At 45.8% G+C, this 17105-nt stretch overlaps 1 protein-coding gene across 4 annotated transcripts in view; it reads right to left on the reverse strand.

Annotated features, from left to right (window-relative positions):
* Positions 1-17105, reverse strand: part of TTC31 (tetratricopeptide repeat domain 31) — a 131852-nt gene that overhangs the window by 24395 nt on the left and 90352 nt on the right. For all 4 annotated transcript variants that reach the window (XM_086964355.1, XM_086964358.1, XM_086964354.1 and 1 more), the window contains exons 12-14: positions 4635-4739; positions 1020-1092; positions 518-728 (exon numbers count right to left, since the gene is read on the reverse strand). In XM_086964355.1, the coding sequence (XP_086820481.1) occupies positions 518-728; positions 1020-1092; positions 4635-4739 (389 nt within the window). The remainder of the gene's footprint in view (positions 1-517; positions 729-1019; positions 1093-4634; positions 4740-17105) is intronic.

Here is a 17105-nt window from a genome sequence, read left to right on the forward strand (position 1 = left end):
GGACTGTTCCCCTTTGAGAGACCGAAGGCTCTTCGTACTATGTTGCAGTCTGCTTTAGCAGGTGGCAACTGCTGAAGGAGGGAGTGGAAACCTGCGCACAGTTATTCTGATGTCCGCCTTTTTCAATGAAAGACTTCACCTTATTAACAGATGGCTGTCACTAGTCCAATAGCATTACCTTATGTTTGTCAAAACTTAGATTATATGGTGGGGATTTCTATTACTGAGAGGGTTTTCCTATTCCTTTTTTTACTTTTAAATGTTGTGATGTAGCAATTAAAATATGAACACTGCTTTATGTACATTTCACAATATTGTTATATAAATTATAAACAAATGTAGAAATACAAAAAAGTAAAATGAACACTCTGGCAACCTGCTCCACATCTCTGGAATATTTAAGCACGTTGTGCCATATATCTGCACAAGCTTCTTTTTACAACCCTTGAGATATGTAAAGGTCTCAAACCCTCTTCACTCAGCATCACAGCCCTCGTGGCAGAAGCACTTTCCTCACCTAGGTGTAAACGCAGGTTTTGACTGTGGGGCAGCGCGTGCTGGCTCGCTGGTGTTCTTCGGTGGATTCAGTGCTGCGGCCGGACCCATTGGCTTCTGGCTAGAGGTAGTTATAAACACAGCCCCATCTCGTCCTAGAGAGCTTGAACGAGAACCGTTTAGACTAAGAACTCCTAGAGCGGTCTCCATCTTTGTGTATTCTTTTTGTTCCACTGCAGAACACAAAAAAGGAAAATAAACTACAAATATGTAAGCAGCAGTCCCCTCGCAGATTAGCAGAGACACATGTTACAAAATCTGACTTTCCTGGAGAAGAATGTCTTTGTTCTACAAATCTTGGAGAAATACACAGGCAAAATAGCACATTTGCTAAAGTCACACATTGCGTCATCGGTTATAGCAAGCAAGTACTGTGTGATATTTAGGTTGTTTTTTACAATTACAAAATCCAAACCAATTTTTAATTGATCATCCACAGAATCGTGCAAGAAGTTCTCACATACCAGATGAAGGCAGACGAAAATCTTGTGGCACTAAATCCGGCATTTTAATTTTGTTTCCACTATTCACCCTGGCCTGCAAAATGGAGAGAGGGATAAGGCGTTAGAGAGCATAGTATGAAAATTGAGAATTCAACACAAACAGTTTTGCATTGATTCCCACTTTTACTTTTTCCAAATAGAGAAACTACTAATCACATTCATGAATATGAGCAAGAAGGAAGCAGGTACTTAGTGCGCTTTGTGCTTTACTCGAAAGGGCGCTAACAGTGTAGGATTTATGAAACAGTAAGATTTGGCTCTTCATAGCACTGAAGGTGAACAGTGTACATTGCTTACAAGAGGCATCCAACATAACCTGCGCTTCCGTAAGAACTGAAGTCATGTTGATGTTTACAAATCGCAGAGAGGAAGGATCTCAGCAGAGAATCACCCAAGACTTACTGCTTTTCATTAGGCTTACATTCATTTTAAATATGGTGTACAAAATGGGTCTTCAGGTCCCTGAAGGACGAAATGGTTGCCGCAAGATAGCAAGTTTAGTAGTTTGATAGAAAATAAATACAAGGGATACCCTATGGTCCACAGCTCCCAAAGAACCTGCATCCCACTCTTCTGCTTCTCCATCATCACAGTTACTAATCTCTTTGCACTAATGTCTTTACAGTATCAAGGTCTATCTGGCAACACCAAGGTGCTTCCGTTACTCACTAATTCATAGTCCAAATCTTGCACTGTCTTTTCTTCATCCTACAACTTTAAATATTGACCTAATCACTTGTTGGAGAAAACTAGAGAGAAACCAACACATTGTCAAAAATACTATTACTAGTTTGTAATAAAACTTTACAATATCTAGAAAAATGTAATCACTCAGTTAATGGGAAATATGGTTTCTTACAAGAACAGGCTGTTCCTCCTTGTCACACATTTGAGATACAATAGTACAGTGTGAATTAAAGGTATTCCTTATAACATCTCTAGAAGCTCCCAAGAGCATCTGTACCAACTGCTCACACTCTCAATTATCAAAAAGTAAACACAGGAACTTTCCTAAAGATTTAGATTTCTAGACTGATACAAAAGGCATCAACAAGGCTACAGAAGCATTAAAATTCATAGGGACGAAGCCTGATATACCCCGTGCATGAAGGCATATTATACGCTGTAAGTAGAAATGTTGAACACACTTTGCTGAACTGTCCACAAATCGACATACATCATGACTGGGCTACGGCAAACACTGGCAAACCTAATACTTGCAGCTTAATATCTGAATGCGTTACCTAGGTGGTGGTGCCCCATCCATATAGTAGTGCTGCACACATCCTAGTATCCGGCACTTACCATGTGTCTCCTCACAAAAGGTACTGCCATGTTCACATGATAACTGCTTGCAAGCCATACCATTTACTGGCATCAGAGGCGAGCTAGGCCCACTGCCAATTGACTTAGTTTTATTGGTGCTCTACGTACGATGCTGAATATAAACCTAATTTTGTGGAAGAAACCATTCATCCCCACTACTCTATCATGCATTAGATAAGGACAATACTCCAACTCTGCAAGCTTCTGTTAGTAGCGTGTACTGCTGTAGATTTACATGCTTAGCACACTCCTGCCATCTAGAATTGGGCTCTGATGTTTGCCCATTGTTTTTGTTCGCAGAAGTCAGTTGAGTCGTGAGTTTTGAAGAAGATGAGACTTGGTAGAGTTTACCCTCTCTTTAGCGCCTTTTTGTAGGAGGGCATGCACTTCTACCTGGAGGAGGAAGAGGTCCTTGTTGCTGAGTGTGTACATATGAAGGGTGGGCTGTCGAAAGAGGCTGTGTGTAGTAGGAGACAGCAGCTGTGTTGCACTAGGTCTAGTACCTAATTATCTGGTGTGATTTCTTCCCAGAGCAGAGAGAGGGTAAGTTGTGTATCCTTCCCACGACAGGTGAAGAGTGATGGTCGTGGAGAGTAAATCACTGTTTTGAGGTAGCAGCTCACATGCTGAGGCCATCTTTGAACCCCCCCACGACACCCCAACTTTGTTGCACCCAGAGAACTCTATTGTACCTCCCCCAGGCTTTCTGGTGGGTACTGTGCTCACCTGCCACTGGAATAAAGCTGCACCTCACCAGACTCCCAAGCCTTTTGCCAGTCCAGACTAAAGCCTGAAGGTAGTGGAGGCTCATGACTTGCCTTTTCTAAGCATCCATGCTTAATGCCAGGCTCTCTCAGAAGTGGTGCTCTACCTTGGAATGGGACCTTTTGTTGGAGGCCCGGCTTGTTAATATGAGCCTCAGGGGGCATGGCCCTGGGTGTGGTCTTCGGTGCCGGTTCGACATCCTCCATCTCCTGCTCGCCAGTGGACGCCAAATACCCCAGACTGGGTGCCAGTTATGTGACCAGTCGACCAGACTGGCCAGCCTCTTCCTAATCTTCGGCGCTGAGGGGGATCTCAGCTGAAGAGGTCTTGGGTGTCTGAAGTGTTCTGCCGATGCATCATCCTGTGCACCCAGTGTCATTTGCTTCTGTACCAATGAGTCTTCTTGGATCAGAAGGCGATGCACAAGGGAGAGATGGCATTACTGTGGTTGGGGAACAGGCACAGATTACCTACCTCTTGGTCTTCCGGAGTATCTCTCTAGTGGCAGCAAGGTCACTTCCTAAAGTCAGTTCTATCAGCAACCAAGCATTCTTGAGTAGACAAAAAACAGAGCTTGAATGATTCAGACTTGGTGAGATGGAAAGGAAAAATACAATCGGAGTCTGTACTCATATGCAATGTACACCAAGAGGAGGAGTCACACCACATCTTGGGACTTGAGACTTCTTCAAACAAAAACAACTTGCAAACCTCTGATCCCAACACTAGACTGCAGGTGCGTGCTAAGCATGTGTAACTAGAGCCACACATGCTTCAAACTCTGCTGTAGGCTCCAATTATATTTTCTGTATATTGCCTTTCACATGTCAAAAACCTCCTCTAGTTGCATATAATCTTCGTTTGGGCAATCCCTCTGCTAATCTGGCCTGGCACCGTCATTTCCCTATCTGGACTTTGATTGGCTGCAAATATTCTTGCTGCAGGGTTCAACAGAGATTGTGTCGATGCCACAGCTTTATCGTTTTACTTTTCTGAACAAGAAGGAAGTCTCATAACTAATCATGTTAATCACTGTGGCAAGTTTTTCTGTGTTTCGGACACACTTTGGTCGGGTGGCACAAAAAATATCACAGTAAAAATACAAAACCGAAAAAACTGCCCACGAACGCAGATTAGCTCAGCAGTTTAGTTTTCAGACCAACGAGGAGTGCCAGCATCCATGATCTTGGACCTGCCTCCATCCGCCCACTTCTCCATCTTCAGCTACTGCCTCCAAACATAACAACCCAAAGGACGCATGGTCTTAGTTGCTCCCATGCATCGCATGGCCGCCTCCAAACATAACCCAAAGGATGCATGGTCTTAGTTGCTCCCATGCATCGCATGGCCGCCTCCAAACATAACCCAAAGGATGCATGGTCTTAGTTGCTCCCATGCATCGCATGGCCGCCTCCAAACATAACAACCCAAAGGATGCATGGTCTTAGTTACTCCCATGCATCGCATGGCCACCTCCAAACTTACCATATGTATAAGACGTTCACAATTCTTCAGCTCTACAGCAGCATCCATGTGAGTGCTATCCTCCTGAAGGATGTGTTTAAAAGCAAGAATGGCGTTTGTATAATTCTGTAGGAAAGAATGATCGGATTAAATAGAGCAGCTAGGACAGCATCGTGGTTTTACTCGTTCACCAAACAGCACTCTTCGATATCTTCCCCCTTCTATACAATATTAAAATCATGAATTTTAACTCTTTGCGACCAGTGTACAGGCATCACCTCACACACAGCGTTTAATCTCCAAATCACACTCCAGAAATGGGGACTCTTTCATACGGTGTTCTGTACTACACAACATCAAAAGTACAACAAAGGAGGAAATGTAGGTGTCTGTGTGTCTGACACCACGCAAGAAGCGGATCATAGAATCCTTCTTACTCATAATCACAACAAAGAGCAACGTGCAAGCCTCTACAGTCCCCACTGCAGCCCATAGTATTATTAATTTACGACCATTCCTATTTTAGTCTTACATACCCCCTCACATTTAGCACATGCTACAGATTCTCGTTGTAAGGTCAGATGACAATATTCTTTAAGAAAGGAAAAGCTTGTGACATCGTGCACATTCCTTGACACACCTACAACTCCAGAGAAAGCTGCGGACCCAGTGACACCACCCTTCAGGCACTCAGGTGTGTGGATTCCAATGGCACTGGACATCTGGAAACTTGAGTAAAAACTAACATTTACTCGTGAGTAAACAGGAGCTTTAACTTAGACAGATCACCCACATAATGCCCTTAAATTGTGGATAAACCGGTCCAAGTGTCTATGTGGGGGCATGAATAGAGCCAAGTTTTCAGTTTTTTCCTGAACAGAGGGGTAGATTCAATGTTTCTCAAATAGAGGAGCAGTTTGTTCTAGAGGGAAGGTCCAAGGCAGGAGAGAGACTTACCCCCTGTCCTAGACTTTTTCATACAGGGGACGTTTGCTAGCAGCAGGTTGGAGGAACGGAAATTTCTTCTTGGGGCATAAAATGAAATCTTGCGTTTGGTCCTGACCCATACAGGGCTTTCTGGGTACCAAGCCAAGTCTTAAAGATAACTCTTACTTACTGGGAGCCAGTGGAGACTCCTCAGACGGTGGGACATATGCACATTCTGAGGGAGCTCAAAGAAGGAATGGGCTACTGCATTCTGGACAAGCTGGAGCCTGTCCAGAAAATACCTAGGCATGCCCAGATAGAGGCTATTCCCGTAATCCAGCCGGGATATGATCAGGGCTTGAACCACCTGTCGTCTGGCAGCTCTAGACAAAAGGAATACAAATTTCCACAGAGATGCAACAGAGCAAAACCGGTGCCTACTACTGGTTAAATTGGGCACGGAATAACAGCTGGTTGTCAAATTTGAACCCCAGGTTTTTCACTACCAAGTTGTTCGCCGTGGAGGTAGGGCAGAGGTCTTCAAACTTTTTGATGCTGGGACCCCCTTGTCAAACCTTTTTAGGCGTAAGGACCCCCTTCTGACAAAAGTTTCAAGAAACTGGTACTCCTCATCAACAACTATCGACAACCATAAATGCGCTTATTAAACCCGGCATCTTTTGGCATGTTTCCCCTGTTTTTTTCCTTTCTGACGTCCAAGTTTTGACTTTTTTTCTGGTTTAGTGTCGCTGCGCTCTTGCTCAATGCTGTTCAGTGTTAAAGTGCAAGTGCTCCTATTGTAAATTGTATTATGGAATGGTGTTTCCATGATTGGCATGTTTGACTTACTAGTAGGTCCCTAGTAAAGTGCACTGAGGGTGCCAAGGTCTGTAAATCAAATGCTGCTGGTGGGCCTGAAGCCCTGATTGTGCCAATCATTAAGGAAGCCCTGAAAAGGGTTTCCAGACCTGCTACTGCAGTGTGTGCATGCAGTTTGTAACTGCCATGTTGATCTGGCAAGTGCAACCACTTGCCAGGCCCTGTTCTTCACTTTTCTTACATGTAAGTCACCCCTAAGGTAGGCCCAAGGTAGTACCCCTGTGGGCAGCGTGCCATGTATATTAAAGGTAGGACATGTACTGGTGAGTGACATGTCCTGGCAGTGAATTACAGTGTGTTTCATGTTTCACTATGGAAAGACTATTTGTCCCACAGGATAGAATGGGAGTTTACTTATAATATCTTACAAGCATATCTTCCCATTGGGACAAGATAGAGAAATATGTTTAGTATGCCTGAACTCAGAATATAAAACTTAATCTTTTAGTAAAGATGATTTGTATGTTCTGTGTTTGGAAATACCACTTTTAGAAATTAGGTATTTTGTTGCTTAGCCATCCTGTGTCTCTCTGCTGGGTTTCTGGATTGACTGTCTGGCTTTGGAGTGACAGGGGCTGGGGATATGCATTTTCATCAGAGAGCCACTGGGGGGGTCAAGGTGTGTCCAGCCTTTCCTGGATGAGTCAGGGCTGTGCTAAATAGACCTGCGCTGTATTTATAGTAGTAGGAGGATATTTCCTGGCACCTGAATGGGCCTGGTCTGCCTTGGACAATACTGTCACCACCTCCTGCCAGGAAGCTGGACCAAAGAGGATGGAACTGATTTGGGTTTGGCACAGACATTCTTTGCTCAAAAGTACAAAGAGAAACGGAGTATAAATATTGGGGCCCATACCCCAGAACTTTAGAACTCGCTGGAATCCAGGAACCTGCCAAGAAGAAGAGCTGGAAGAACTGTCAAGAGGAGTACTGCCCCTTTGCTGTGTTGTTGCTTTGTTGGGTTGGCCTGCAGTTGCTGCTTCTGCCTTAGGCAGTGAAAGTACTGGACTAAACTTTCTTTACTTGTTGCTGAGTATCTCCAAGGGCTTGAAGTAGAGCCTGCCTCCTGCTCTGAAGTAAAAGGGACTGCAAAGACTTCACCTAGCTCTGGGTACCGCCTCTGGAACCGTGCAAAGCAGCTGATAATGATCTAAATTAGCCTTCCCAGGGTAGGAGGGCAGTCTTTTTGCAGGGACAAGTGAAGCTGGGGAATCTGCGACCCCCTTCCCAGGACTCCACGACCCCCCTTCCCCTACAACGCTCACATGGCAGGACGTCATGCCGTAACTTCTCCACTAGTGAGAAGTGAGTAGTGTGAGCAGCGTACATCCATGTGCTCACCTGGCATGATGTCATGCTGTAACTTCTCCACTAGTGACCAGTGAGTTGTGTGAACAGCACACATCGGTGTGCCTGCTGTCACTGCAGTCTGGAAAAAAACGAACCACCTGTGCCAGGGCACAAAACAGAGCCCGATAGAGACCCGTTTCGAGGCCCCGGTGAGAACTGGCCCACTTAAAGCCCTGCTTATCTTACCAAAACCAGGACGCAAGGGGTACATTTCTGAAGTAGGTAAAAGAAAACTGAAGAGATGTATTGACTATAGGAGCGTTGTTTCCCTGTGCAAAGTAAATGTTACAAGCAATCTGTGATGAGGCATGAAATGCTTTTATCATGAAGGTTTTACCATAAAATTAATTTTGGCCTGAGCACTGTAGTAATATACTTGTGAATACGCATTTATTAGTACAGTTGTTCTAAATAACCTGTTATTGGGCTGCATTTATTTTCACAACTATGACAGAAACAAATACATTCTACATTTTATAGATAAGATTGCTGTTTATATTCAATTGTAATCCAGAATTGAGAAAACTGGATTATAACAACGACAATAATGTGCACGCGTCTATTGAGCAAACTGCTGCTCTTTTCTGTTTAAGGCACTGAATTTTTTGTAGCCCATTGAGAGGTGCATCAAAAGAAAAGGTGCTTGCAGTTGCACGCTGCTGTGAAATAACTTGGCTTGGTGTGGAGTCAATGTATTACAAATTACACCTTACATCAGATATTAATTTTAATCTTCTAGCACCACTGGTAACTGACACTAATCCAAAAATTACCATAGAAATCTCATTCAAATCACTAAACTTGAAATGTTTCTTTAAACATCAATGAACGAAACGTATATAGGTAAACGTGTTTTCAAAAGTAATTAATTTCCATTTTTATGAAAAATTACAAGGATCAACATACACTCGATATATATAATGCATTTTAAATTACAGTGCGAAAATGAGGGGAATACATTTGTATACTCAAAGAGCTCAATGCATCTCCTTCCTTGATTTCTGTAAACTCAAATGTATTCCCCTCATTTTAAAGCTGTACAAAAACAGAACATTCAACTTTTCATTTCAGGAATACTACATTTAAAATGTATTATATATATCGAATTCAAAGGGTTTCGGCCTCACTCCCCCTCCCCAAGCCTTGTGTGTGTCAGCCCGGGCTGAGACAGCTTCCCGGGGACACACACAACCGCACCAGAGTACTTTACAGGTATTTAAAAGAACTTCTGCGTGTTAATGAGGCTTTGATGTTTTTCACCCCTCGGTGAACTTAGGGTTAAGGCAAGCCACGCTCGGACAGATTCTGCGACCCCCTTCCAAGGACTCCACGACCCCCCTGGGGGTCACGCCCCACAGATTGAAGACCTCTGAGGTAGGGTCATCAGCTGGCCAGAAGAGATGCAGTGGGGTTTGTGCATCCTTGCCAAAAAAAAAGAAAAAAAAAAAAAAAAAAAAGAGTAGCTCGGTCTTTCCTGCATTATATTTCAACTGGTTCACATCCAACCATCCGAAAACAGCTGAGTTTGATTGATTGATTTTAACACTTACATAGCGCGTACTGTCACCACACGGGTATCCTGGCGCTTCAGACTCAAACAGAACCAAGATGGCATAGGTCACAACAGAGAGCAAGAGAAGGGAGCAAAGCTAGGCCTTGAGGAAAAGCCAGGTTTTCAGGTTCCCGCGAAACTCTAACAGGGAGCTGATCTGTCTGAGGTTCTGGGGAAGTAAATTCCACAGCCAAGCACCAGCCACCCTGAATGCCCTTCCTCCTAGCCTAGACCATTTGAATCTAGGAACCATAAGTAGACCAGCACTAGAAGAGCGGAGCTGCCTTGCTGGTCAATCCCATGAGAACCTTTCCTGCAAAGGGACAGGACCCAACTCATGGACCGCTTTAAAAACCAGGCAGAGGGATTTAAAATGAAACCGTTCCATCACAGGCATCCAGTGCAGCTCTCTCAAAGCCAATGTTGTAGAAGAGCCACGTTGCCTGCCAAGGGCCAGTTTAGCTGCTGCAGACTGGATTCTTTGAAGCCCCTGCAAAATGTATAACGGGGCCCCCAGATACAGGGAGTTGCAGTAATCCAGCCTGCTACCTACTGTACTGCTTACTACCAATGATCGCACCTTTTTGGGTAGTAGAGAGATTATTTTACGCAGCATGAGTATTAAGGCAAAACAGACACTGGCGGTCTTACTTGCCTGCAATTCCATCTAGGGATCATTGTCAATCATCACCCCCAAATTACCTACCTTACTGGCCGGGATGAGTGGTTCCTCCTCTGGGGTAAGCCTAAATTCAGAAGGATATTGTCTAGGTAACCTGCCAGAGGAGCAGTAAAGCACCTCGGTCTTTCCAGCATTGAATTGTAGGGAATTCCTTCTAAGCCAGTCAGTTGTCTGCCGCATGCATTGCTGGAATAAGTCCAGAGACACTGCATTATCACCTTACAAGGAAAATGCCAATTGCGTATCATCCGAATAGTTGACTAGGCAGACTCCAGCGGACTTTATAATGGGGAGCAGGGGCTGCAGATAAATATTGAATAAAATAGGACTGATCGCCGAACCCTGCGGCACCCCGTGAATGACTGGTGATTTACTAGAAGAGAATGGAGCTAGTGTTACCACCTGATGTCGTCCTGCTAGGTAAGATTGTAACCATTGCAGTGCCCGACCTTTCACTCCCAGATTCTTTCATCTTCCCAGTAGGATGAGATGGTTCACCGTGTCGAATGCGGCCGGCATATCGAGAAGCAATAGCACAGTGGCATTCCCGTTGTCACGCATCCGCAGGTTATCCAACATTGTGACCAGGGCCGACTCCGTCCCATGACCTGGACGGAAGCCAAACTGATCTTTATCAAGCAGGGAGTTCTCCAAGAAACGCGACAATTTCCTACTAACTTTTTTCTAAGATTTTCACAGGGTAGGGTAGGAGAGAGATAGGCCTGAAATTAGCCGGCACTGACGGGTCCTGGGAAGGCTTTTTGATCAGTGGAGTCACCACCGCCAGTTTCCAGTCCTCCGGGACCACTCCTTCCTCCAAAGACTGGTTACATATCTGCCTTAACTAAGGAAGAGAATCTCAGCCAGATGACTTACATATTTTAGAAGGGAAGAGATCATAAGGGGAACCTGAAGAAACGCAATCCACCAGACTATCAAATTCAACTTGAGAAAGAGTTAGGAAGTTATTCAAGGATGCCAGTAGTTGTTGATCTTCGGCTCCCAGCTGTCCAGGGGTTGGTTGTTCAGCCTTTTTCTTAACCTGGAGAGTATCCACGATCTTATCCTGAAAGAATATAGCGATTTCATTGCATAGTTTTTGAGATGCTGCCACTTTATTGTCCATACATTTAGGGGCGGACAATGCCTTAATGATTTTAAAGAGCGCTTTTGTTGCTTGAGCAATTGAACTGGCATATAAATCTGCCTTGGCCTTAAAGATACTCTCTTTATAGAGCAATTGTCTCCGTCTTAGAACAATTTTATCTTCCTCCCCATATCCCTTCCTCCATGCCTTTTTGCGGAGAAAACGGAGCGGTTTCAACTCTTCATTAAACCAGGGGGCCATGACCTTCCTTCTATTTTTTATCTTTTTCATGGGGATTGCCTGGTCTAAGATAGCAGATACATAGTTGGTATGGACTTTGTAGTTCACTTCTACGTCTAACATGGGATCAAAATATGTGGCCTCTGGATCAAATACTGAGGTTCTGGTCTGATCCAGTTTTGCCCATTCCCTACCTGTCCTGTAGGACCTTTGCTGAAGTTCACTGTCCCTCGAATGCGCCATCCTGATACTAAATTGGACTACATAATGGTCTGTCCAGCTCTGAGGTGCTATGTTTAATACCCTCGTTGTAGCCTGATTTGAAAATAGCAAATCAAGGACATGCCCCCCTTCATGTGTCGAGCTTTCCACCATCTGAGCAAGATCCAGATTTGTGCATGTATGTCTCAGATCTCTGCAATGGCTATTAGCCTTCCCATCTTCCCAGAGATTAAAATCTCCAAGAATAATCATTCTAGAGTGTGCCAACGTAAGATAACGAATAGTTTACCTGTCGGTGTAGTTTTGCAGCTTGAAGATCTTTCTGGATTCACTATGCTGTGCATATTCTGCGGTCTTGTGGTTGGGTCCGGATTCGTAGTCTTTTCTTTGTTTTTTTTTTTTTGTTTTTTGTAGCCCTTGTAGGCGGCGGCGTCACACCTCCTCGGGTGCATTTCCGGTGACGTCGGCATGCTTCCTGCGGAAGCTCCCACTCTTGGGCACCATCTTCGGATTCTTTTTTCCGTGTTTCTTTCTTTTCCGAAGCAATGGCAATGTTCTATTCAGGTGATAATTTCTTTACCACTTGTCCTTATATTCTCTTACTTCTTCTCCTCCTATTCTTTTTTTTTTCTCTCTCCAGCCTCATCTTTCTGGCGGAGGTGGGTGGGTTCGCTAGTGAATCCAGAAAGATCATCAAGCTGCAAAACTACACCGACAGGTAAGAAACTATTCGTTTTGCAGCGTGAATCTTTCTGGATTCACTATGCTGTGCATAGATTTCGTAGCGGTTTCTCATTTCCGTGGCGGCTGGGTGGAAGATGAGCTCTGGTTTCTGAATATATGCTGGAGCACCCTTTGTCCGACTTGTGCTTCTTTGTTCATCTGAACATCCACGCAATAGTGCTTCGTGAATGTGTGCACCGAAGCCCATGTTGCCGCCAGGCATATGTCTTGTATGGGTGTATTGGCCAGGAAGGCTATTGTAGCTCCCTTTTTTCTAGTGGAGTGGGCGCGTGCCCCCTCTGCCAGTTCTTCTCCTGCCCTCTTGTGGCAGAGTTGGATTGTTTGCGCGATCCATCGTGCAATAGTAGTCTTAGTCACTGCCTTGCCCATGTAACTGTTGGCGAACGACACAAAGAACTTTTGTTTTCCTGTGTCCTTTTGTCCTTTCAATGTAATGCATGACCGCCCTTCTGGCGTCCAGGGTGTGCAGAGCTCGCTCTGCGCTAGTGGTTGGTTTTTGGAAAAAACTCGGTATCTGTATGGACTGGTTCATGTGGAACTTGGACACCACCTTCGGCATGAAGTGTGGGTCGGTCCTCATCACCACCCGGTCATTGTGTATTTGTAAGTAGGGCTCCTGTAGCGTTAGCGCTTGCAGCTCGCTCACTCTGCGCGAGGACGTAATTGCAACCAGGAAAGCAGTTTTCATAGTTAGCATCTTCAAAGAGGCCTTGTGAAGCGGTGTAATGGCAGAGTTTTTGGCTCTATTTAGCAGTGATATAGATCTTAGTCTTGCTCACATCTAGGATAGGTATTCTTAGCCTGTGTTGGCCCTTTTAAGCCCTTTCTTCCAGACCTAGAAGAGGATAGCTGCTTAATATGATGATAGATCCCTTATTCTTGACTCTAACCTGTCTATTGCCTATTGGCTTTGACATACTTGCTTATATTAGACACATTAGTATGGTTTATGTAGGTATTCTGACAGAGCTAAGGGGTATTTCATTCCTTTCAGGCCTACAGGCCTAGAACTAGAGGGACTCCATCTTGAGGGAGCTGAGAGGCTTTTCAGGGTAAAGGTAAAGTTTATAGTTAAAGCTGTTGTTCGCCCTAAGCGAACCGGAGAGAACCGGCCAGAGCTGAATCTAATCAGGAATTGTTCCCGGGCTCAGGTCTCTAGACGAAACAAGCGTGGGAGCGTCTAGCGCAAGGAGCCTGGTGCATGGGATTGGTGGGAGGAAGCTGCTGGCTGGAACTTTCCATGAGGAAACAGCATTCTATATCAGTGAAGTGCAGAGGTGGAGTCAAGTAGTCGTGTTGAGGTGGTGGAGCCAAGCAGTCGAGTGGAGTTGGCAGAGAGAGAGGGTTCAAGCTAGAGAGAGCTGACTTGAATTGAAGGAGAAGAGAGTGTTGGTAGAGTTAAAGAAGTGGAATTGCAAGAGGAGAAGAGACAGGACATGCTTGGAACAGAGAGAAGACAAACAGACAGTCCGTGAGCTGGAACTGAAGGAAGCAGTCAGAAGCAGTTACTTATCAAGAGGAGGTGTGAATAGCTGGAGTCTGAAGTAATGCCTTTTAGAAGAGACGGAGGAGAGATCGTGGACTAACCTGAGGGAGCAGCTGGAGTTATTTGGACATTGGCGCAGAGAGAGTGAACAAGCTAGTGGAATGAAAAGCATTAGAGCGGCAGGAACCATTAGATTGAAGCTGGAAGGTGGAGACAGTTCGTGGGGGAGAGGAGTCCAGTGCAAAGTGATCAGCAGTGTACCCAAGAGTGCAGGAGAGAGAGAGAGTCTGAGATGAGCCAAGGCACAGACGAGAGAGGAACCCAGATGACAGCTAGAACAAGACTTCACACTAATCAGGTGAAGGCGCTCCTGTTATATTAGTTTACTTTACACTTGCATCTTAATCTTATCTTTATTCCCTAGGCTTTTGTATTGCTAATCTTTTCCCTTTCAGCGGTGTGTTCTATCTATAGTCTTTGTCAGTTACAGATCTGTGTAAGTGTTTATATTGTTCTAATAAATAACCCCCAGTTTGTAGTAAACTGAGCTGTGCCTTGTATCCTTGTTCAATCCAGGTAAATGTATCTCCTAGGTGGTTAGGGCTTATATGAATGGATGAGTAACCCCAATCAGGTAAGTGGTGATCACATAAATAGGGAGCGAGTGGACCTATGATGCCAAGAATAAGAGGTACATTATATTAATTGGCTAACTCCTAATATTGTAGTAGCAAGCCCTTAGTGAATAGAGAGAGAGAGACTTCCCAACATATAACTGAAGGTGTTCATAGGAATGTGGTCGTCGTTGATATGCGGCGTTAGTGAGAACGCTGGGGAGGATTACCAGCGTGGATACTCACAGGATTGTGGCTTGTGTAAGTGAGAGCGTCAGGGGGGATGACTGGCGTGGAGGTTTGCCGGATTGCGAACCGTTTGGAAAAGAGAGCATTGGGTTCTGCAGGCCCATGTGTAGACGCACCGGATTGTGTGTCATATCTGCCCTGGGGTAGATTAGTCTGGGTCTGAGTGGCCGCGAGACTATAAGTTATCCTTAGTATTCTTAGTATCCCTATAGATTTAGTGGTGTTTCTAATAATATGAGCTTGTATATTGCGAGTTCCCCATCCTCAGGTAGGTACCCAGGTGCCTGGATAGATGGTCCTGAGGAGGGAGGTGGTTACGTTCTGGCTGGGTTGGAGGGGCCCCTAGGGGCTGATCCCATCTAATCAGAAAACCCGGCCATGACAAGCGGCTCGAAGGGCTCCTTCATGAGTTCCGTCAGGACCACGTTTAAGTTCCATGCCGGTGGTGGCACCCGCTTGGGTGGTGCAATCCTTTTTGCTCCTTCCAGGAACCTCTTTACCACTTGTGATGTGAAGAAGCTTCTGCCCATCTCACCCCTTGTGTATGCCACTATAGCCGCCAGGTGAACTCTCAAGGAGGACGAGCTGAGGTTTTTCTCCAGTAAGTGTGTCAGGTACTTCAGTACCGTGGGGTCCTTCATTTTATTGTGGAGTCTTTCCCTCCTGCACCACATCGTGAACCTTTTCCACTTTGCGACATAGCACTTCCTTGTGCTGGGCCTTCGTGCCTCCCGAAGGACCCTGAGAGTGCTCTATGGCAGTTTCAAATGTGCGAACTCGATGTCCTCAGGAGCCATGCTACTAGGCTCATGCTCTCTGGTTCTGGGTGCAGCACCTCTCCGTTCTGCATGGAGAGCAGGTCTTTTCTTCTGCTGAATCTGTGGGGTGCACACTGCGCCATCTCCATGATCTGCGAGTACCATGTCTGCCTCGCCCACTGTGGCGCTACCCGTATCAGGGTCATGGTGCTCGCTCTGCACTTGCTCAGTACTCTGTATATCAGTGGTATCGGGGGAAAAGCGTACGCAAATTTCCCGGACCAATCTATCCATAGGGCATTCCCAAGGGACCCTTCTTCGTGTTGTCTGGATGCGAAGCTTCGGCATTTCGCATTCTGGCGTGTTGCAAACAGGTCCACTGATGGTGTTCCCCACCTGTTGAACAGCCTCCTTGTCTCCTGAGCATTGAGCTCCCACTCGTGGGATGCCGAGGTCTGTCTGCTCAGCCAGTCTACCTGAATGTTCTCCTTCCCTGGTAGGTGTATGGCTAGCAGGTCTATCTGGAGAGGGATGGCCCACCTCCATATCTCCTGTGCCAGCGTCGAAAGCGTTGTTGACTGTGTTCCACCTTGCTTGTTGATGTAGAACATCGCCGTGGTGTTGTCTGTCTGTAGCAACACCCTCCGCCTGTACAGTCTTGTCTGGAAGGCTTTCAGTGCAAGGAAGATGGTCTTCAATTCGAGGTAATTGATGTGCTTTGTCGCATCTGCTGGCGTCCAAAGACCCCTCACTTTGAGTTCCTCCATGTGAGCGCCCCATCCCTTCAGGGATGCGTCCGTGGTGATGGTCACTGTCGGAGTTGGGAGTGTTAGAGGCTGTCCCCTTGTTAAGTTCTCCAAGGTCCACCATGTCATTTCCTTCTGCACTGCGTGCGTCATCACCACAAGATCCTCCCAACTGCCCGAAGCCTGTGACCATTGTTCCTGGAGCCATTCTTGCATGGGTCTCATGTGGAGCCGCACATTCGGCACTAGGTGGATGCACGATGCCATCATCCCCATGATCTTGCTCGCAGTCCTCACTGTCCGAGCTTGTCCCTTCCGGTATAGGCGAGTTTCCTTGACCAGTGCCCTTGCTCTCTTCTCGCTGGGGAACACCTTGCCCTGTAAGGTGTTGATCTCTGCCCCCAGGAAGATCTTCACTTGCTCCGGCTCCATTGATGATTTCTTCCAATGGACGGAGAACCCCAGGTTTATGAGCGTGCTCGTCACTGTATGTGCATGATTCTAGCACTTCTGGTACGAGTTTGCTTTCACCAGCCAGTCGTCCAGGTAAGGGTATACGTGTATCCCCTGTCTTCGTAAGTGCGCTGCGACTGCCGCGAGGCACTTCGTGAATACCCTTGGTGCTGATTTCAGTCCGAAGGCCAGCGTTGTGAACTGGTAGTGGCCTCCTCCGATTGCGAACCTGAGCATATGCTTGTGCTTCTCGTTCATCGATATGTGTAAGTAGGCGTCCTTGAGGTCTATCGTGACCATGAAGTCTCCGACCTGCAATTGCGGCAGCACCTCCTGCAGGGAGGTCATTTTGAACTTTTGTGTTCTTATGAATTTGTTGAGGAACCTTAGGTCTAGGATGGGTCTCATTTTGTCGTCGACCTTTGGTACTAGGAAGTACGTCGAGTATATTCCCTTGTTCCTTTCCCTGAAGGGAACTCTTTCTATGGCCTGTTTTTGTAGAA

This window comes from Lissotriton vulgaris, chromosome 3_2 (genome assembly GCF_964263255.1).
Source record: "Lissotriton vulgaris chromosome 3_2, aLisVul1.2, whole genome shotgun sequence".
NCBI lineage: Eukaryota > Metazoa > Chordata > Amphibia > Caudata > Salamandridae > Lissotriton > Lissotriton vulgaris.